Source organism: Chiloscyllium plagiosum, unplaced genomic scaffold (assembly GCF_037043375.1).
Source record: "Chiloscyllium plagiosum isolate Xiang-an unplaced genomic scaffold, Cpla_swu_hap1 HiC_scaffold_4, whole genome shotgun sequence".
Lineage (NCBI taxonomy): Eukaryota > Metazoa > Chordata > Chondrichthyes > Orectolobiformes > Hemiscylliidae > Chiloscyllium > Chiloscyllium plagiosum.
This window is the reverse complement of record NW_028270142.1, coordinates 32,157,729-32,179,959: the sequence shown is the minus strand read 5'-3', so window position 1 is coordinate 32,179,959 and position 22,231 is coordinate 32,157,729. Positions and strand designations below refer to the sequence as shown.

Here is a 22,231-nt window from a genome sequence, read left to right as displayed (position 1 = left end):
ATGAATTCAGGAAGAAAACACAGCATCAACAAGCAGGACTACTGCCAATCCGCGTGTGGTCGGTTTCTCTCTATTTTCATGTACATACTTTCTTTTTCTCTGTGATAATCTATATTTTCTCTCAGTAACACAAGGCTGCAAGTTTTTATTCACATTTTCTTACATTTAGCTTCAAATATGAATCCCAGCATTCTGTTTCTTCCAACTGCTTGTCTTACGCATGTTGATCACCAACACAGATAGGCAAACCACTCTTGTGACATCACAAAAACAGCTGCTGCTATTTAACTACTGCTAATAAGAACTTGTAACCATAATGTCCCATATTATCCTGTCCCAAATGCTTTAAATCCCATTAAACACTTGTGAAGCACTGTGACTCTTTTCCACACAGTTACCTACTACAGAAAATCAAGAACCAAATTATGTTTGTGCAGTCAGTGTTTTCCAGAAAAACTCAGAGGTTCAATTTGTTTTCTTGCAAGTAATCATTTGAACTGCGAGAATGTTAGCTGTGTCAATTTAAAATTCTGCTTAATTGTTGACATTTTAATTTAACATTGCAATGAAGATTCTGAGTCCAACATAAATGTACAAAAATCATGTTGCTGACTGTTGGACAAAGCAAAGTGATGAACAATTTACTTCTTGGTGCAACTTTATAGAAAAACTCATATGGCCCAGATGCAAAACATTAAGGCCCTTCCCTTTGTTTGCAAAGATAAAAGGAAAAACTCTTATACTTTTGCAGTATATAAAAATAGATTTCTGTGAGATTCAATCAAAATAAGATTTCATATCAGTGATCTGTAGTCAAGTACCTCACTAAAAAGCAATGACTTCTGTAAAACAATTTGTTAAAAAAATTGGAATTATAATCTGAAGCTATTAATATCACTGAGAACTACTAGATCTATTCTTTTCTGATATATAAGAAAAGTAAGAAGAACAGCTCTTACTGAAGAAGGTCACTGGGCTCAACACATTAATTCTGATTTCTCTCTTCAGATGCTGCCAGATCTGCCGATATTTCCAGCAATTTCTATTTTTGTTGCTGATTTCCAACATCCACAGTTCCTTTGGTTATTTTTATCTCTTTTCCACTGTTGCGAATTTAATGGTGGAACAGATTATTTTTAAATGAGTAATTTGGAAAAAGTGGGTATAATGATTGGCTGCACCAGTAGTCTTCAAAGCCATTATTGATGAATATCAATAATTGAATTGACATTACATCACAGGTTCACAGTATAAAAATGTACAAATAATAGATCAAGATATTAGCAAAAGCTAATGGATGAGGTACTGCCTGTTTCTTGGGCATGAGTGCCATTCAGGTTCCAAAATGAATCCGTGCCATGTACACACTTCTGAGGCAAAGCTTACTGGACAGCTTCTTGGAAAAACTGGAACAAAAACTGCACATTGACATCTCAACCCTCCACTGTCTCTTAATCTCATAGGACTGAACATATCTTAAGCAGGGTAAGGCATCCCCTAAAGCTTGTTTGAAAGGGTTAACCACTAGAGGTTAGTGCTTGTTGATTTTTTTTCTCGCTAATCCCACAGTTCTGTGTATTATACTACTTCTCATGGATGTTTAAAGTTTCAAAAGTATACAGGGAGCAATGTGGCAGTTGTTGAAACAATTTTTGTTGAATTCAAATCTTCTGCATAAACTAGTTGCTTTCAGATCATGGTGCACTAATAAGTGTTCCTCTTGGAATTGACCATAGCTGGCAAAACAAAGAGATGGTGCAGAACAACACTATTTTCTGGGAGGGGGAGCAGGTGGAGGACAAAAGAACTCTCAGTTGGAGTTCATATTCATCTAGGTTATTCAGGAAGCAATTCTCTTACTTGAACAACATTTGAGATGTCATCACTTCAATTAGCAGGTTGTCACTGAAACCTGCCAATTGCTGCAGCCACACCAATTTTATGGCAGCTTCACGATAAAGTGTCAGAGCTGTGAAGATTATCATGGCTATGAATATTTGTGCATCTAGCTCCTCTCAGGCTTATGCCAGAGACATTATCAACATAAACAGCTTGTAGTCCACTGTTCCATAAGGAAGATCATGGAGGCAAGAGATAACTTCATCAGTGTTCCCTCTTGCTAGAGTGAAGTAGATGGAGTGAGTTCAATGGTTTGCAGGCTTCTCCATGTTGCTGGGTGCTATTTGTTTTCTGGATATGTGGCATTTACAGGAACTGAAAAGTATTCCATTTCCTCAGCATGTGTGAGGTCTGACCATAGGTAGTGCATTATGAAATAAATGTCTGGTATCCTGACAGCAGTCATCATGCTTTCCCTTTGCAGTGATGTGCTGTGCCAGTTTTATTTCAACCAAATGGTAAATGAAATGGAGGCTACTGACGACATGGGCTACCTACTGAAGACATTGTTCTGGTTTGCCATCCAATAAACATGCACAGCATGTGTACAGCGAGAGAGCCACGCTGCCACATAAAATGTGATAGAGCAAAGCTAGTGACACTTTCAGAACTCGGGGGGGGGGGGTCCAGGATATGTGGAGGCCTGTTGCATTCTACACAATCTTGTCATCATGAGGCAACACCCCTTGTCATTATCCATTAGATGAAAAGCTGATGCACAAAGGGGAGGAGGATATGCAAAAGCAGCAAGAGGAAAATATAGACAACCACTTTCTACATGAACCGTACTTGACCAACTAATTCACTTGCAATACCAATAACATCAACTTCAACTCCCATTCAAAGATAGTCTTACAATCCTGATCTCCCTTTATCACTGGCCATCACATTATCCACTTGCCTCCAATATAATCATAAAAGCTACAAATATAAACTTATAAATTCAATTTTGACATATATATATAAATTGCAGCACCTTTTATGTTATTGTTTTAGTCGTTGTCTTCCATGTGTTTTTGGCTGGCCTGGTGCTCCACTGCAGTTCTATGTCAATCACTGCAGCATGGTTAGTGAAAGGCCGCTATGTTCAATGATCTTGGATGACAATCGCTGACGCTGATGATGCTTCAGACTGCAACATCGCAGCATGGGGTGAAACTAGCCTGGGTTCTTTGGTTGAAAAGCAACAGCCTGGGCAGTGGTGAAGTGGCAGTTCTTGGAGCACATATGCTGCAATCCTGAGAGAACTTAGTACGTTCATGCTCCAGGAAGTCATTGCCATGCCATCACATGGCACATCAGTGACCCTAGACTCTGCTATAGGTCACATTGCTGGACTTTTAACAGATATTGCAAGCTCTGTTGAACATTTGTATCTACACCCATGAGTATGCATAGCAGCACGGTGATCTTGAATGACTTCAGTCTGGGTTTCCCATTTGGTGAAGATTGCTTGTGCTGCAGTGAAAGCTGAGACACATTAGGTGTTGCATGACCACTGGCTTTACAAGTGTGATTATGGTGTTGGTCACCAGTTCCCTGCTGAAAAGGAAAGATTCAAACTCTCTGCAAAGCTTCCATCAGTCTGGTCTCTAAGAATGCAATGTCTTGTTAGATGAAGACTGGGTGACTGGTTCTGGTCAGTCCTGAACTTTTAATTGCTGATTATTTTAATTCTCCAACACGTACTCCTCTGACCACTCATGAAGCATAGTGTAAGCTTGAAAAACAGTACTTGATCCTTCAGTTAAACACTGCATACTATTGTGGATTTGACACTTCTGTTCAATATTTCATAATCATGCCTTTTTTTCTGCATGGTTCCAGTTGTTGATTTTTTGTTCTCTTTTCCTTTTATTTTGCCCATCACTTATTTATTCATTGTTCCATTACCATCTCTGTGTGCCTTGTGTCATCATCTGTTTTGTTATTTAATCACTCTACCATCACCCTATTGTAGATCTATGCTCTGTTCTTGCCACCCAAATTTTTCCTGCATTTTTACTCATTAAAAACCTGCTACATCTCCAACCTTTTCCAGTTTTATCAATAAGTCAACAACCTGAGACATTAACTCTTACTCTATAAATGTTGCCTGAATTGCTGAGTATCAACATTTTTTGTTGTTATCCTCTATAAAATTGTTTTTTAAAAAAAATGTCAGATATGCTGGTGTATTATTTAGTACTAAATAAACTACACACCATCACAGGTTGGTGACACTACCATTAAATCCATCATATGTAGTTCATCTGAGTTGACCATGAGAGTACAACTTCAGAGTGAAGAGACGAGACAACACTTTAGAACTAAGATGATGAAGTATTTCCTCAGGCAGAAGGTGGTGAACTCATTGCCACTGTATGCTTTGGAAGCCAAGTCATTGACTGTATTAAAGACAGAGATGGAGAGGTTCTTCATTAACATGGGGATCAAGTACCTGCAATGTGGAATGCCACAGTGGGCGCAGGGGTGCTGCTGGAACTAATAAGAACTGGACTTAAACATTGAGTAATAAAAACTGTAATGCTTTTAAGGGAAAGTTCAGTTGATGCAACAAACTGGATGGGTCTTTCGTAGAGCTAATAAAAGCAGAATGGATCAAATGCTTTCCTTTTGGTTGCATCATTCTATGACTTCATATACTGTTGAAGGTAAGTGCATCTAAAATAAGTTAAATTATAAATATACTCAATTTTATTCTAGACTCTTGAATCTTGGCTTCAGGTCAGAGAAGTCACACTTGTAAAATTATCCCTATTTTTCTTAGTGGATAAGACAAAACATTTATTCCAAAAACAGAGACCTTAATGTCATCTAGCCTAAAGCAGATGGCCTATTTAGTCAATAGTCAGTCCAATATTTCTGTGATTAAAACTTTAGGTCATACAGATTATTATTTCTTTTCAGGGAGAAGATTTGTGCCATTTGGCTCCAAGATCACAGTTCTGGTTATCCCTCACTATCATTTCAGCTAAAGGACAGACTTCTCATCTTTAGTGCACTAATGAAGCTTTCTTTTCACATAGCATGAGAATATAGTAGGGGTGATTTTCCTTTATAGGTTGGGTGCTAAAGAGTCTCAGAGCTGGCCAAGATGGATCTTAAGCTGAAACACTGCCTGCATTTTGATGCCTGAGGCTTGTGCTAGGAGCAGCTGCCCAGAGGATAATTAAGGGAATGACTGCCACTTTAATTGTCTGCAAACAGTCATTAAGTAGGCAGCATGGTATTTTGGTGGATAATGTTTGATCTAATTCCTTATTCTAATAGCAACATGCTGAATGGAAATAAGTAAGTTGTTGTAGAAAATGTCAAACGTGGTTTCATGAAAATAAACGTGGATTTATTCCTCACTTGCTGTTGGTGGATTTGGAAAAGGACTTTTGAACCACACAAAGACAATTTCTGTGACAGTGGTTAAAATAAAATCACTAACGGCCCATTAATATTTATTCTGGAAAATCTTTAATGACTTAATCTTGAACAGAATTTAGACGAGGTCATTGTTGTCTATGGTCTGAAAGGGTTAATGCTAAGAAAATCGACATTTCGGGCATAAGCCGTTAATCATGAGTGAGTTACAGTGGTCCCAATAATACATAAGGGCTTCCCATTGCATGTGGCCAATCTAGCTTTAGTGTCTCTCAGGTTTAAAAGCAAGATGCCATATCCGACTTTCATTGCTCCCATACAATAGATACAGCGGCACCTATGTCTACTTCCATGACGAGAGGATGGCCTTTTAACAAAGTTTTGTCTTAATTGGAGCCATTTTGGGAGCTCTGATGCAATGCAGCTGTATCAATTCCTTATCCTCAGCTGATTTATTTGCAAAGCCCTGACTTAAGGTAGCTTTGCCTTTCAGCCTGGGCAGTATACGTTTTGCTTATTTCAGTAGCATTGTTTGGGTCTATGACTACAAGGGCAACATGGATAATCCTACTCCTCGTTGTATTGTGGAGATACTTCCCTTCCAGTTCTGGAACCCTACAGCTTCCAACTCCAATCGCTCTTCCTTGGCAACCAATGGGAGCTACATTATCCACTGGACACTTGACTCTGCGGTATGGAGGCTAGCGCAAGGCTGAAGACAGTACTGCCTATGGATCCCTGAAGCTTCTGAGCTCCTTTTTTTCTGAATTTTCAGAGGAAAGGACCAGTTCTATGGCTTTCCTGAAGTTTAGATCTGGTTCAGTCAGTAGCTTCATTTGTGTTGCAATTAATTCCACAAACTAAACCATTTGTTAACATTTTATGTTTGAGACAACAAACTATCATCTTCTAAGTCTGAAGAGAACATATTGTTAAATATTGTTTAAAAACCTCCATATCACCTGAATTTGTAAAGGTCAGAGACTGGCGGCAAGTAGGGAGTGTTAAATGTGATTATGTCTCAAAATGTACAATATTAATTATGAGAAGAAATGTCAGGGAGACATTACACATGGGTTTGAAAGGGATAATACTGAGGAATGCCATAAGCACCACCCCCACTATGATGATCTCTGTACTTAAAGAACTGGTAGCAACAACCTTCATCATGAATAGCAGCATGAGTTGGCATGTCACTACAACACCTGTGAAACCAGGCAAGTATTACCAGTTGCTCTAAGAGAGAAGGTCAGGAGGGTGAGGTGAACCTATTCATGACATTCCTTCTCCTTTGGATCCTCTCCACAAAGATCTCCAGTGCACTGCTCAAGAAACCTATAGGTTCTCCCACTTAGTCCCAAGACATTCTGAAGTGTGTTGCTATAATGCTGCTAGCACACTCCACATCCACAGTGCAAGTGGACGCATGAAGCCCACATTTAACTGCATCCAAAAACTGTCCATAATAAGTACCTGAATGCTGAATCTGTATTTTATTGTAGTACTTCCAGGCAGGTTGAAGTTCTTGCAGTCAAATTAGGACCAATGTTTTATGCTAAATCCAGACTTTCAAACTGGCATACAGCATGGGAACAGACCCTTTGGTCCAACTCATCTATGTTGACCAATTTTCCCAACCTAAACCAATCCCACTTGCCTGCACTTGACCCATGTTCCTCTAAACATTCTAACTCATGAACTCATCCAAAAGTTTTTGAAACTTTGTCGCCATATCTGCATCAACCATTTCCTCAAGCAGTTAATTCACATATGAACCACCCTCTGTGTGAAAAAAAGTGGCCCTTCAGGTCCCTTTTAAATCTTTCTCCCCCATCCTAGGGATAAAACCTATCTGTGCCCTCTTGATTTTATAAACCTCCTATTGGGTCATTCCTCAACCTCCTACGCTTCAATTAAGAATGTCCCAGCCTACTCAGCCTCTCCCTATAACTCAAAACTTCCAGTCCCAGCAACATCTTGGTAAATATTTTCTGAACCTCAATTTAATAATATCCTTCTGATAGCAGGATGACCAGAACTGTACACAATGCTCCAAAAAATGGCCTCCCAATGTCCTGTACTTCAATATGATGTCCTAACTTCCATACTCAGTGATCTGACCAATGAAGGCAAGCATGCTAAATACCTTCTTAACCACCCTGTCTACTGTAACGCAAACTTCAAGGAACTATGTACCTGAATCCCTTGGTCTCTCTGTTCAACCACACTACCCAGGACCCTACCATTGACTGTATAAGTCTTGCCCTTGTTCGTCTTACCGAAATGCAATGCCTCATATTTTTCCAAATTAAACTCCATCTGCCACTCCTCAGTCCATTGGACTAAGTGACCAATATCCCTTTATAATCTTGATAACCTTTATTAATGTCCACAATTTTTAGTGTCATCCGCAAACTTACTAAATATGGTTCCTATATTCTTATCCAAATTGTTTGTATAAATGATAAACAATAGTGGAGGGCTTTGGTAGAATGCACAGAAGGAACTCCTTCCATTGGTGGCCAGATCATTAATTTCAGGGACAGAGATTTAAGATAATTGGCAAAAGAGCCAGAGGGGAGATGATTCATCCTTTGTTTCATGCTGTGAATTGTTATGATATGGATTACACTGCCTAAAAAGGTGAAGGAAACTTTCAAAAAGAATTTGGATATACATTCAAAAAATAAACTTGCTGGGCTATGGGGAGACAGCGGATGAGCAGGACTAATTAGATTGCTCCACCAAGGAGTTGGCAAGATACGCTGGACCAAACAGCCTTTTGCCATTATTATATGGATGATAGCGTACCTCTGAAATACCAGGCAGGAGTCAGGAATTGTTGTGCTTCTAAATTAAAATGCATTCTTTATTTTTTAAAACTGAATTTCAATTATAATGCAACATAGATTAATAGTAACTTGGCACCATGTATGCATTTTGATCAATTTTCTTTTTAATGGAATGCAGGAAGGATGCTGTTTTTCTGTTTTGTACCATCATTGAAGACAGATTTATATTAATTTCATTCAAATGTGTGTGCATCTGGAAACATCTCTACTTCCAGCTGAGTGAAACATTGGGACAGTCTTTACAGAGAACAAAATCAGAAGATAATACATGTGTGGAAATTGCCATATTTTAAGCTCTGAGATAGTCACCATCTAGGAACTATTGCACATTACAGCACAATATATTTATTGGATAAATGATGTTTCGTCTGCATTTACTTAAATCCTGGTGCTGTCTCACAGCACCAGGATCCCAGGTTCAATTCCCACCTCAGGCAACTGTCTGTGCGGAGTTTGCACATTCTCCCCGTGTCTGCGTGGGTTTCCTTCCGGTGCTCCGGTTTCCTCCCTCAGTCCGAAGATGTGCAGGTCAGGTGAATTGGCCATGCTAAATTGCCCATAGTGTTGGGTACATTAGTCAGGAGTAAATGTATGGGAATGAGTCTGGGTGGGTTGCTCTTTGGAGGGTCGGTGTGGACTTGTTGGGCCGAAGGACCTGTTTCCGTTATGTAGGTAATCTAATCGAATATACAACCCCTGTGGTGTTTTTCAGACAAAAATGAGACAAATATCTCCATCTTCCTGTAATATTTTATCTAATAGTCTCAGGCTGTATATTCTCTTGCCTTCCATTCTTTATGGGCTGGAGTTTACAGCCATTAATCTGGTAAATCTACCCACACCTTACCTCCTTCAGTGTGATTTATGAGAGATATGGCATAATGCATAAGAGATATAGTTAGTAAGTTTGCAGATGACACCAAAATTGGAGGTGTAGTGGACAGCGAAGGGGGTTACCTCAGATTACAACAGGATCTGGACCAGATGGGCCAGTGGGCTGAGAAGTGGCAGATGGAGTTTAATTTAGATAAATGCGAGGTGCTGCATTTTGGGAAAGCAAATCTTAGCAGGACTTATACACTTAATGGTCAGGTCCTAGGGAGTGTTGCTGAACAAAGAAACCTTGCAGTGCAGGTTCACAGCTCCTCGAAAGTGGAGTCGCAGGTGGATAGGATAGTGAAGAAAGCGTTTGATATGCTTTCCTTTATTGGTCAGAGTATTGAGTACAGGAGTTGGGAGGTCATGTTGCGGCTGTACAGGACATTGCTTAGGCCACTGTTGGAATATTGCGTGCAATTCTGGTCTCCTTCCTACCAGAAAGATGTTGTGAAACTTGAAAAGGTTCAGAAAAGATTTACAAGGATGCTGCGAGGGTTGAAGGATCTGAGCTACAGGGAGAGGCTGAACAGGCTGAGGCTGTTTTCCCTGGAGTGTCGGAGGCTGAGGGGTGACCTTATAGAGGTTTACAAAATTATGAGGGACATGGATAGGGTAAATAGGCAAAGTCTTTTCCCTGGGATCAGGAAGTCCGGAACTAGAGGACATAGGTTTTGGGTGCGAGGGGAAAGATATAAAAGAGGCCTACGGGCCAACGTTTTCACACAGCGGGTGGTACATCTATGGAATGAGCTGCCAGAGGAAGTGGTGGAGGCTGGTACAATTGCAACATTTAAAAGGCATTTGGATTGGTATATGAATAGGAAGGGTTTGGAGGGATATGGGCCGGGTGCTGGCAGGTGGGACTAGATTGGGTTGGGATATCTGATCGGCATGGACAGATTGGACTGAAGGGTCTGTTTCCGTGCTGTACATCTCTATGATTCTATGATGGCAGGTTGACAATCTAATGTCATCCCACCAGTCTCTAATAAAATGGAAGGCAAACAGCTGCTAAAATTAAGACTGCCCAGATGCTCATTTTAAAAATTCAATGAACAAACCACTGAGTGAACAAATAAAGTCTACGAACAACCAAACCCTGCCATCTTCAGAAGAGACTCAGCTGCTACATACAGCCATGGCCCAATTTATAGGCCTTGCATCCACCCTTGTGCCAAATCCATACACCTGTTGTAACACACTCCACATTTTTAATGTCATAATTCCATGAAACATTTTTAACATCACAACCCCATCTCGCTTGAATAGCACTAGGAGTGTAAAATTTTTAATTGAATAGTTTAAGACACTTATAATCCTGAAAAGTATAAGTCTTTTTCATGTTTCTACCTGGTTTTCACAGAGTGTTCTAGAATTCCCCAACAGCAAGGTAAAACTTACAATTTGTTCTTTTGTACAGTACAGCTTGTGGTTTTGCAGGAGTCTTGGTGAGTTATTGCAGCAGATCTTGCTAATCGGATAGAGGTAGTGTTCTTGTTCCTCCTCGTTCAGGAGTGGTGTAGATGTCTCTTACTTTGACTTGCCAGTAACGCCCCACTTGGTTCTGCTGCAGAAATCTCGGCCTCCACCTTATTTTCAATTCAATTAAGTTGCACCATCGGTGATGTCATCACGTTGTGGCTTTAGAATGCTAACTAGGCACCAATTTGGATTTTGCGGGAGCCTTGTCCATGTCCTGAATTAGGTTTTTAAAAACTTTTTAAAAGGTTGGATTTTGGTTGGCCTGATCTTGATATTTTGTCACTGCAATCAACCATTTTCCACTGTCATTGTAGGGGAGCTGTCTTATTGAGACCATAATTTTTTATGATAGTGAACTTTATAATTCTTTTCTACCTAATTTTCATATGACCTACCTCATCTGGATATTGTAATTTTACAGGAGCGGATTAAAAATTTGAACTCACAGGATACACCTCCTTCTTTCTACTGTGCAGGCACAGTTCAAATTTCAAACTTACATCCCACGTCTCAGACAGGTGGGCCTGTGACGGAAACTATGTGCAACTAAAAATATATACTTTATGGATGAATCAGTTTTCCAAGTCTGTTTTTTTGTATGCATGTTGAAAACATTATTGCTCAGCTGAATAGTGATTTGAGAAAGAGGAAGTAGCAATAAGGAAATTATTTGAGCAATTTCACTGAAAGAAAGAGGTTGGTTTTGTGGTAAATTTGGTTTGTGAACAGAAGATTTAAGAAAAAAGAGGATGTTATCTGCTCAGTTTTTTGTTGATTATTTAGTTTCAGCTGGTTATCTCTCACAGCATTATGACTCAGGAACCTTTATTCAATCAGATATTGATTAGTAACTTTGATAAGAATTATTTAAACCAATCACATTTTCTTTAAATGCGACACTTTGATACAACATGCCTTTGCGGTTATAGTTTCAGACCTGATGACTTCAAAAGGTGAGAGTCTAACAATGTGTGCTTTACTTACAAGGCACAACTACAGCAAGTTGTATTTTTTATAACACTTTAACAAAATAAAATGTCCCAAGATACTTGGCAGGGCAATATAAATTCCAATATGATTCCAAAACATGACAAGATGTTAGGGAAATGACCAAAAGCTTGATCTAACAAATTTTATGGAGTATTTTAGAGTGCAAGATAGAGAGACAGAAAGGCTTATGGAGTGAATTGCAGGCCTTAGGGCCAAGGCTTGGTCATCAAACAAGTTAATTAAAATTTGGGATGCTCAAGACATCAGAATTAGAGTGGCACCAATATCTTGGAATGACTTAGGACAGAGAAGGGAAGGGGTGAGCTCAGGGAGAAAGATGGAAGTTGTTTAGGGGTTTTGGCTGACCTCAAACTAATGGTGGGTAAAACATGGGAGGCCAGACAGAACTACATTAAAATAATAGAACGACCACAGACAGTTTCCAGGATCAAAATGTTATGGAACTAACCACTGAACAGACTATCTTAGTTCTTATTGTGTGCAATGGGAGAATAATTAGCAATCTTAAAATGAGGAATGTTCTGGCAAAATACAACTTTGGGAATGGGGAAGTGTGACTGTCAATTAGCAGGGTAGGGGAACCAAGGAGAAGAGGAGATATGATTATGTTAAATAGGTCTAACACATTTGATACATGTGAGGATAAGGCTGCAGACAAGCGGAACATCAATAAGAGACAGTCTGATGGACCGGGCAGAGAGGGTGATGTTGAAAGTGAGAACAGTAACGGAACAGAAACTTGCATTAATAGCAGTTTTTAGATTTAGGGGGATTTGCAACATATCTGTAGTCACCCTTCTGTTGTAGGAGAATGGTGGAAGAACAAAGGACATTTTGAAGAAATTGCAATCAAACTTAGAAAAGGAAAAGGAAATCAAATATTTGTAATTTCGTGTGGGACAGTGCCATCATGATTAATATGGAGGAAGTGCTGATAAGTACACTTAAAAGTTGGGAACCAAATTTAAAAAGGAGCTCATGGGTTGTAGATACATTTAATCGACCTGTTCAGAGATGGTATTGCAGACCTCTGGAACAATTGAGCCTTGAACCTGGATCTCTTGGCCCGGAGGTGGGGACACTGCAACTGTGTCACAAGAACCCTCATCTCATAAGTGGTTTTAGGATTACAACATGAGGCACATGTTAATTGTCATTGAGACTGATAGATCAGGAAAGTGAACGGATGGCAGGAGGACTGGTGTGAGAAGTAGGCTGCACCGCTGGAACAGTCTCACCTGAACTTGCACATAATCAGTCTTCACAGAAAGGACGGTCTGTGAGTAAAGCTTTCAATTAGTAAAATAAGTGAGTTGATCTTAAGGAAATAGCTTGCAACTAAGTCTAAAGGATAAAAGAATCAGGAGGTGAGAGTACAGATCAAACCAAAGGTTGAGAGTATGGTGCTGGAAAAGCAGAGCAGGTCAGGCAGTATCTGAGGAGCAGGAAAATCGACATTTCGGGCATAAGCCCTTCATCAAGAAACGTGGGAGGGCAGACAGAAGTATGTTAAAATAATAGAATGACCATATAACTTGAATGGTCAGAAACAAGTACAGGCATTGAAGCAGAGAGTTATAAAAGTGTTAATCTCCTTACTTCTCCTGTAGTGGATATAGCTGAAACATAGCTATATAAAGACCCGAACAGGGAATGAAACAGCACAGGTTATACCATATTTAGAGAGGACATGGAAGGAAGAAGTTGGGTACAGCTATACTAATTAGAGATAACACAAACAAGTGGACTATTTATACTGTACTGAGGATTCCTGAGTCTGCCAGTATGTAAGGAGAAAAACAAAATCACAATAGATGTAATGAGAAATGCAACTAACCAATGACAGAAATGTACATATGAAAACACTGAAGAAATAGTATTCACATCAAAATAAAGTCTGAGATAAAGATCGAAAATTAGTTAAGTAATACAATAACCAAAGTAACAGATTGGAAAAAGCTCATTTTGAATGGATTAGAATGGAAAGAAAAGATTGCAACATATATTATATGTATAAAATATGATACTTTTAACAAAGCTCATCACCATCCAGGCTTTCATTGATAAAGACAAGCCTCAGAGGTTGAGGATGGCCTTTGTGCCGACAACCAATTGATGCCCTTAAAAGGCCAATTAAAGAAGAGTGCAGTATCAGCAGGTACAAATAGGGAAGAGGAGTGACAGACAGAACACAGGCAGCTTCATCTCCAGGACACACCAGACCTGTCTTGCTTTCTCCATCTCCTTTGTGCTGGTGACCCTATTGCCACCAGCAGTTCAAGTGAAGGAACCTGTGTCGGCATCCTTCAGCTGAATGAGGCCCTGTAGGCCTAATAGACCCAATTTCCCCAAGGAAGGCCTTCCAATGTATTCAAAATCACCAGGATGCTCCCTCTGTGAAGGTCAGGCTTGCATCTAGACATGATGAAGAAGGGAAAAAAAACCTTGTGAGGCACCTCAATGGCACAGGTGTTCAATCATTGTTTAGAATAAGCTCTTTAATAAATACATATAATGTCTGGTACTGTATTCCGGAGAAGGTGTTCCAATTTTAAAGATATAAAGACTCTTCAATCAGCAAAATGATGTGATGCATGTCAATCACCACACTTGAATTTAGTTTGTCTCTCAAAGTCACGAAGGTGGGTGATTGAAGACAACCTCATCTGTCATGGAACTACATGCCTGTCAGATGGAGACTGCATTCAACGTGCTAGAGATGAATCTCAGGGACACTGAGGTTAACTACAAAGTCTGGGGAGGAGCCAGGGGCTAGAATGTCCAAGAGGTAGACTTCAAGCATATACCATATGAGAGCAATGGCAGAAGCTGTTATCTTACCATAGGCTCCAGGGAAAAAAAGGTCTGTTCCATGCCTGGGGTTCTCAAAGTAAGGGTACAAATTTTAAAGGTCTGAGGTGGGACATGTACAACTCATATCGATTTACCATCATTGCAGAGCCAAATGGAGAAAACAGTCCCACAGTTTGTGGTCCATAGTATTGGAAGTAGTAGTGAGGATTCTTGGGTATTGCAAAGGAATAGAGACTGCTCATTCCATTCTGAAGCACTGCAGGGATATTGGGGATGTAAAGCACATAGGGAGAAGACTTAGGATGTGGGACAACTCAATGGTATTTACCAAGGGGTTGTCTCACTGATGTGACGTTTGTTTCTTTGATACAGAACCATTTTAGTGCAAACATACCGAAATGCAACACAGTGGAAGTACTCGCTATTATCACAACTGCTTTAGTGTTAACAATGGTCCTGGGCAAAGTTTGTGCATACACTTTAGCTTTTACAGAGGTGAAATTATCAGAGCAATTTGAAAGAGAAAACCAATGTTTTACTGCATGTAAATCAAAGAGAAAAATGTTATTTGTTGAGTAATTGTATGGCATACAAGGAGCATATGTAGCCAACTGTGTACGAAATAATAACAGAAGGGGTCTCAACCCAGCTCTGACAGCATGGAACCAAGAGGCTATAAGGTCATCTCTAGCCTTACAGGCTTAATGGACCACCTTGTCTTCCTCGCCTTAATGTTCATCCTGGTCCATCTCGGGATTCTTGCCCTCATTCTCCTCCTCAGAGGTTTTCTTGGCTCTTACATCTCCTCCTTAGCCAACACATCCCCTCATTAGCATCTGAGATTGTGGAGGGCACAGCTATACAACTATGAGACTGAAACCTCCTCTTCAGGAGGTCTGTTCCACAATGGCCATGGTTGAATAGAGGGCAGCTTTGTATCTGTCCTCAGTATCAGTCTGAGGATTTCTTAGAAATGCCATCAGTCAAGTATGAATGGGATATCCCTTGTTGCCCGGGAACCATCCTTGTGCGAACTGAAGCTTTTGTAAGAGACTGTCATCTGTCAGTGGTCCAGGACGTATGGGTCATGGTAGCTCCCTGGATATCTGCCATACATCTGAATATCTGGCTGTTGTGCCCACAAATGATTTGAACATTAAGAGACTGGGATCCTTTTCTGTACATGAGGGCTGTTGGATGATGATAAAATGTTCTGACTGCTATGTTGGTGCAATCGATTGCGTCCTGTGGGAAACTTGTGAGAAACCAGTAGGGGTCAAGAATCCTAATGTCTTCACTGCCTGATTCGCTGTGTCAAGGAGGAAATTAGAAGAATTTGTGACCTGTTGCGAAGACATCATCAATGACATCCCAGAATGTAGTTATGAATTGAAATCTGCAAAATGCCATAGAAATCCCCAATAGGTTCCTGAAATAATCTGCTGGCCAAGAGATTACAGACAGCTGTTACGTTTATGCCTCCAAGATGGGATTGCCACCCAGCTTTCTGACCACATATCCTCATTCAGTAACTGGTAATTGCTTGCTTCATCTTCTGCATTGGTTCTTAATCATCTGCAGAGAGTTGCACCTAAACTTGCAGATCCTGTTATGAGCAAGAGCTCTCCTCCGCAGTGGAGGCTCTTGTCCTGCTCTTTCTCCATCTTTGGATTGTACAGCTGCCGATGGTGGTTGCTATTGTTTGTTGTACCAGATGGAATTGTCCCTGCCGTCCTTTGATTCTTTTGTAGTAATAATATTGCAAGGAGAATTGCTGAGGTGATCAATGCCATGCATCTTGAACTTGAAGCAGAATTGTGAGAACAGCAAGTGAAAGCACAAATTCTTACTGAAGACATGCGCCACCCCTGACTACGTTCCTCATGATGGTCCAAATGTGCTCTCACAGAGGTAGTGTCATGCTTGACCAAGGTCCTAAGCAGTACGTGCTCCATTTGATCCTGCCTTGCTTGTTTTGTTGAGAGGACCACATATGTACAACCACACATGTACAAGCATGCACTTAGGTACCTTGACCTCATAAAGGGTAGGCCAAGAAATTTTGCATGTGACCTTGGAACATTGGAGCTGTCAGGAGAAACCCATATCCTCCACCAACAAACCTAACAGGAGTGGAGTCCTAGCAGCTTTAGCCATGTGTGAGTGTGTATGGCTTGTAGTACGAGAGACAATGTGCCTTGGTCACCAAAGTATGATGATGCACCTTGTTCCATTGACTCTTGTTATCTCAGAAATCACAAGATGCCCATCAGGGCACAGAATCCTCACAATGAGTCCTTCATCAGATCAGTCAGAATTGGATGGCATGAAGAATGCTAACTTAAATAACTCCACAGAGGCTGGTATCCCGTCAACCAGTCACCATTTATTCATATATGAAGAGTACTTGATATTGTTCCAACTTCCTCAGAGTCGGTTCTCAGGGTGAACAGAACCTCTAACACTCCTGTTTATATCGGTCAGACAGGGCTTCCTGAATGGACCAGGTTAATAGCCCCAGTCTGGGAACTGATATTCTATGAGGTCCACCTGGCTGACCTCGTTACAATCATTACACTAACAGTCTGCTTAACTATGACTTGAAGGCAGAATACAGCATTACATAATCACTCAGTTGACAATTATTGGACTCGGCCTTTACTAGGCCTTATATACCAGCTATGAACTCAACCCCCTTCAGAAAAGCAGTTATGAACTCCACCAATTTGGGCATTGCTTTGTCAATATCAAAATGCTGTTGCAGAGTTGATTTTCAGATCAATATGGTGAAATTTAGGCTTTTAATTTGCTGCAAAGACTTTCAGGCTCTGCCTATAATCTACAAAATAGCCACCATTCTTCATGTTCCAGGCATTCCCTGTATATCTGATGATCCTTCACTCTCCCATTTCAGTTGCTCTCCTTTAATTGACCATTAATATTCGCTTTACCCCCTGGAGCCCATGGCCATTGAGGTGCCACTTGATCTGAATGATTTCCATGTTGCTTAGAACCAAACTGTATCTCAGGACATGATCCATGGGCACAGACCACATGCAACTCTCATCCATGGACTTTGGCATCTGGCATTTGCCAACCCCCAACGAGCCTGAATTTCAGGGCAGGTGACTGACAGGTCATAGAGTCATATAGCATGGAATCAGATCCTTTGGTCCAACTCATCCATGCCAACCATAATCCCAAACTAAACTCGTCCCACCTTTTTGCGCTTAGCCTATATTCCTCCAAACATTTCTTATTCATGTACTTACCAACGGTCTTTTAAATGTTGTAACTGTACCTGCATCCACCACTTCCACCTGCACACCACACATGAACCACTCTATGTGTAAAAAAGTTGTCTCTCATGTCTTTTTTGAATCTTTCTCAGCAACGTCCTGGTAATTTTTTTCTGAACCCTCTCCAGCTTAATAACATTCTTCCTATATCAGAGCGAAGGACTTTTGCCCGAAACGTCGATTTTACTGCTCCTCAGATGCTGCCTGAACTGCTATGCTTTTCCAGCACCACTCTAATCTAAACCCTACATCAGGGTAACCAGAACTGAACACTGTACTCCAGAAGAAGCCTCACCAATATCCTGCACAACTCCACGAGTTGTCCCAACTTCTATTCTCAAAGATCTCAGCAATGAAGGCTAGCAGGCTAAACACCTTCTTAACCACTCTTCCTACATGTGATGCAAAATTTAAAAGAATTATGTACCTGAATTCCTAGGTCTCTCTGTACTATGGACACTACTAAAGGCCCTACTTTTAATTGTACAAGTCCTACCCTGTTTGTTTCCTCGCATTTATACAAATTAAACTCCATCTGCAGGTCATCAAATTTCAGCTGAAAAACATTAAATATTGGCACATTCATAAATGTGAAAAGCCAAGAACAGTGGAGCTTGAATGACATTTAAGGGGACCATGTAAACAGATAACTAAAATAAACTGACTTGACATATGAATAATGGAATGTCGGCCCCTGTATCTTGAAGATTAGAATAAAAATGGCAGGCAGTTACACAAACTGTGATGGGCCAAATCTGTAGTTTTGGTACAGTTCTGAGTGCTATTCCATGAGATACAGTGACATTGAAGGAATGAATGCAGATTCAACAGAATGTTACCAAAGATTCAAGGATTAAACTATAAGGAGAGTTTATATAAGCTAGAACTGAATTCATCAGGATTTGGAAGATAAGGGATTATTTTATTAAGATTTTTAGGATATTGAAAGAAATTCATAATCTACGGAGACAAAAGTTTCCTGATGGTGGGGAGTCTATGACAGAGACACGTAAGCTTAAAATCAGAGCTAGTCCATTCTTTATGCAAAGGGTTTTAGAAAGACGCAATTGTCTCTCCAAATATGCAGTAGATGCCAGATCAATTAATACATTCTAATCTGACAGATACTTTCCAGCTAAGGGTATCAATGGATATGCAGCCAAGGTGAGCAAACTGAGATAACACACAGATCGTGAATGATCTTATTGAATGTCAGAACAAGCTCAAGGTGCCAAATGACCCACTTTTGTTCCAATGTTCCTAAGCCCCAGTTCAGGATTTGGAGCATTAAACTTGGGTAACACCTCACTGCAATTTTGAGAGAAAAATATACTGTCAGAGTTGCCATCTTGTTGACAAGATGTTAAGCTAACGATACACATAACCTCACCACATACCTCCATAAAACCATTAACTGAAAAAGAAAGCAGGAGTGTTAGTGAACAAGTATCCCTCAACCGGTAGATTATCTGGTCACTTATTTCATTACTGTTTATTGATTGGCTGCTGTATTTATTACATACAACAGTCACAACTGTTGTGAGTAATCAATAATTTGAGAAGTACTTTGAGATCATGTGAAGACTTTAAATGTGATCCATACTGCCACTTTAAAAGTCTTTAAGCTGATAAGCATGGCGAGTGTGAGCTTTATTTCACAAATCTGCAAAATTACCCAGTTTACTTCAGCATTCTCATTTGGATCAACTGAAACAGAAAGAGGGAATAGTAGAATGATAGCAATGATACTGGACTAGTCATCCAGAGACCTGCACTAATGCTCTGGATAAAACAGACCATGTTAACTGACTAACCAAAGTGGATCCCAGGGTCTTGCTGTATTACTTGGGTGTGATATAATTGCATTAAAAATAGATTGTGTTCTCTTCACAAAAAAATGTTTGATCCATTTTCCATGACCATATGGATCTTTTAATCAGATTAATATAAACATTACAGTATAGATTTTGCAAGGCTCTTGAATGGAGAATCAAGTGTAGAGATGCGTGCGTTTTAATCATTGCATTCCCTCTTTTCTGGCTATTAAAATTAATCACTGAAAAAAATTGGGAATATTCATCAATCTTTCTGACTACTATGTTTGATTTTTGGCAACATGTGCCCCAAAAGTAGGGCCTAGCAAAATATATCCTTCTGACTATTTCAGTTGCTTTAAGGCAATATTGTAGATGTGTTAGGTGTTTCTGACATGTCTTTCAATGACAATATGCTTTCCTTGAATGAAGATTACATAGCCAAACACCAATAATATTGAATATGTATTAACTAACTACATATAAGCATCATATAGTGTCACTTGAATTAATATAAAAGTTTTGTCATTGTGACCCTTTCAATATGAATGGAGATACTAAGTTAAAAAATTCAAACCCATTGATAGTTAACAGTAGTCAGTGACCCCTTTGGGGTGAAGGTGGTACTACAGTACTTAGACAGACAAAAGAAACTGGTCAGGTTCGTTCTGCTCAGATTTAATGTTAAAATAAATCTTACCGTAGAGAGGTAAGAATTGTTTTAACATTTCAGATGGGTTAAAATCCAAAGGGATAAAACATTTCCTTTACTAATAATACATGTATTTATATTGGGAAGTTACTTCACTAGTAAGCTTTTTCAAACTGGTCCACAAATTGAGAATACTAAGGACATGGTAGCTATTGCAAATCAAAAGTCAAGACGTTTTGATGTTGACATAAGCCACAATAGAGGAGCTCAAAGGATTTGTGTGTCCTTTGAACCTTGAGATGGCAACACTGAAATCATGAGTATTTTTTGTTTTAATGATATGTGTTCTTTTAATTTTAGATACATTTAATGCTAGTCACGCCTTTTCCATCAGGATATCCATAATGATGTTAATTCAGCAAGATTATTATTATTCCAGCTTTACTGAGCAACAGCTTGCAATTGATTACAGTACCAGGAAATCATATTTGCAGTATACAGAATTAAACAACCATTCTTCTTCAGTTTAATGTTTTTCAAATTGAAAATATTACCAGAATTATATTAACAGTTATATTACATTACCCAGCTATAGATGCTTGCATTGTAAAAACAATTTGCAGCATTCATTGGAAACAAAGCAATACCTTGTTTAAAAAAGTAAGACAATATTGAAGACTTAATGAAAAGGGCCTAAAAAGGAAGATCTGCAAGGAAGCAACAGATATCAAAATCGACTGAGCTATAGGCTAATGAAAGATACTGAGAATGAGAGGAACACATAGTGAAAGGTACAGAATGAATCAAAAAAAATCAAGAGACCGAGATGGAAACAAAGCAAAAGAGAGCTAAATGTATCACGGTAGTTATATGGCAAGTTTTGAATTAGGTTTCTCTTGAGATATATTCAAAATCTTTGGTTTTCATATGTAATTAGTCAAATTTTAGCTTTCACGCAAACCTGGCACTACGGTCAAGCTATTGTTTTATCTGTTGGGAGAATTTAAATTGTGCATCCTGAAGACAATATATTGCAATATAATCACAGTAAGATTAATTATTTCATGTGGAAAAGAGTAATATGTTAAAAAGATACCTACAGAGTATGTAATACATTAGTAAAATCAGCCATTTCTTTTCACAAGTTTTATTTGTTGACCCAAAGCAAAGTAAACAGAAATAGAGGAGACCTATAATTTTTGGAAGTAGCTATGGTATAAACATGAAAGGGATAAACATTAAAGGGCATTATTTCTATTTAGAAGCCTGAACTCAATTAAAATCCCCTGGTGGATGTCAAATCAAAATATGTCTACAAGTTTGTTAATTTAAAATCACCAGGATCACTTCAGAAAATGTCTAATCTGCTCTGTTCCCCAGAGTTTTCTGTTCACGTGGTTTGGAAATAGCTGAGGGTGCAGGAATGGTGTTTGTTTAATATGCACGTAGCTATCTATGTTAGTAGGCAAATATTAGTTCAATTATGATCATCTTCTGTAATAATTAAAGAGTTCAGAAACTACTTGTTATTCTTATAAGTATTTGCAGAAAAATTCTATAGGGGAGATTCTTCCTAGCCACGGAAATACTTCCTAGTCAAGGAGAGACAGATTCAGTGTTAGAATTAAGAGTAATTCTTTGAAACACTCTTCTGGGTTTCCCTGCAGCAGTTCCAAAACCAATGGAAAAGTCCCTTGGATCTGATAGGAAACAAATCAGGAAATTAAATCGGCAATTTTTTAGCTCTGAATTATAGTTTTCTAACCTGTCAGCGACTTGTCAGGGTCACTAATATGACTACGAACCAGAAGAGCTTCTCCAGTGATACTGACAGCTCAGAGTACATTGATCTGTGCAAATGATGACCAGGTAAGAGGATGCTGCTTTCAGCATTTCTCTCAGACAGGACTGACACTATTTGACAGGTGATTGTTAATCACTTGGAAGCCATTTTCCCTATCCTGCAATTAAATCACATCCAGCTGCACTTCTGTGCTGCCAGCCGTCATTCTGGCAGCAGCTCATTCAGCTCTACCTTGCACCTATGATGAAAGGTAACAGCCGGAACAACAGTGGAAGTTGGAGCAGGAACAACTTCAGTGCCAGCTGACTTCTCCTCGGTTGCATGTCCCTCCAACATGCAGAGGGATGGAC

The 22,231-nt window shown here is 39.5% G+C and overlaps 1 protein-coding gene across 5 annotated transcripts in view; it reads right to left on the bottom strand.

Moving 5' to 3' along the window:
- The window catches only part of sugct (succinyl-CoA:glutarate-CoA transferase), a 475,105-nt gene that overhangs the window by 57,417 nt on the left and 395,457 nt on the right, over nt 1-22,231 (bottom strand). Inside the window, exon 14 of one of the 5 annotated variants that reach the window (XM_087986078.1) lies at nt 10,255-13,913. The exons of the other annotated variants lie outside the window; for them this stretch is intronic. Within the exon in view, the coding sequence (XP_087842204.1) occupies nt 13,876-13,913 (38 nt within the window). The 3' untranslated portion in view covers nt 10,255-13,875. Of the gene's footprint in view, nt 1-10,254; nt 13,914-22,231 lie in introns of those variants that run through there. 5 annotated transcript variants of the gene reach the window in all.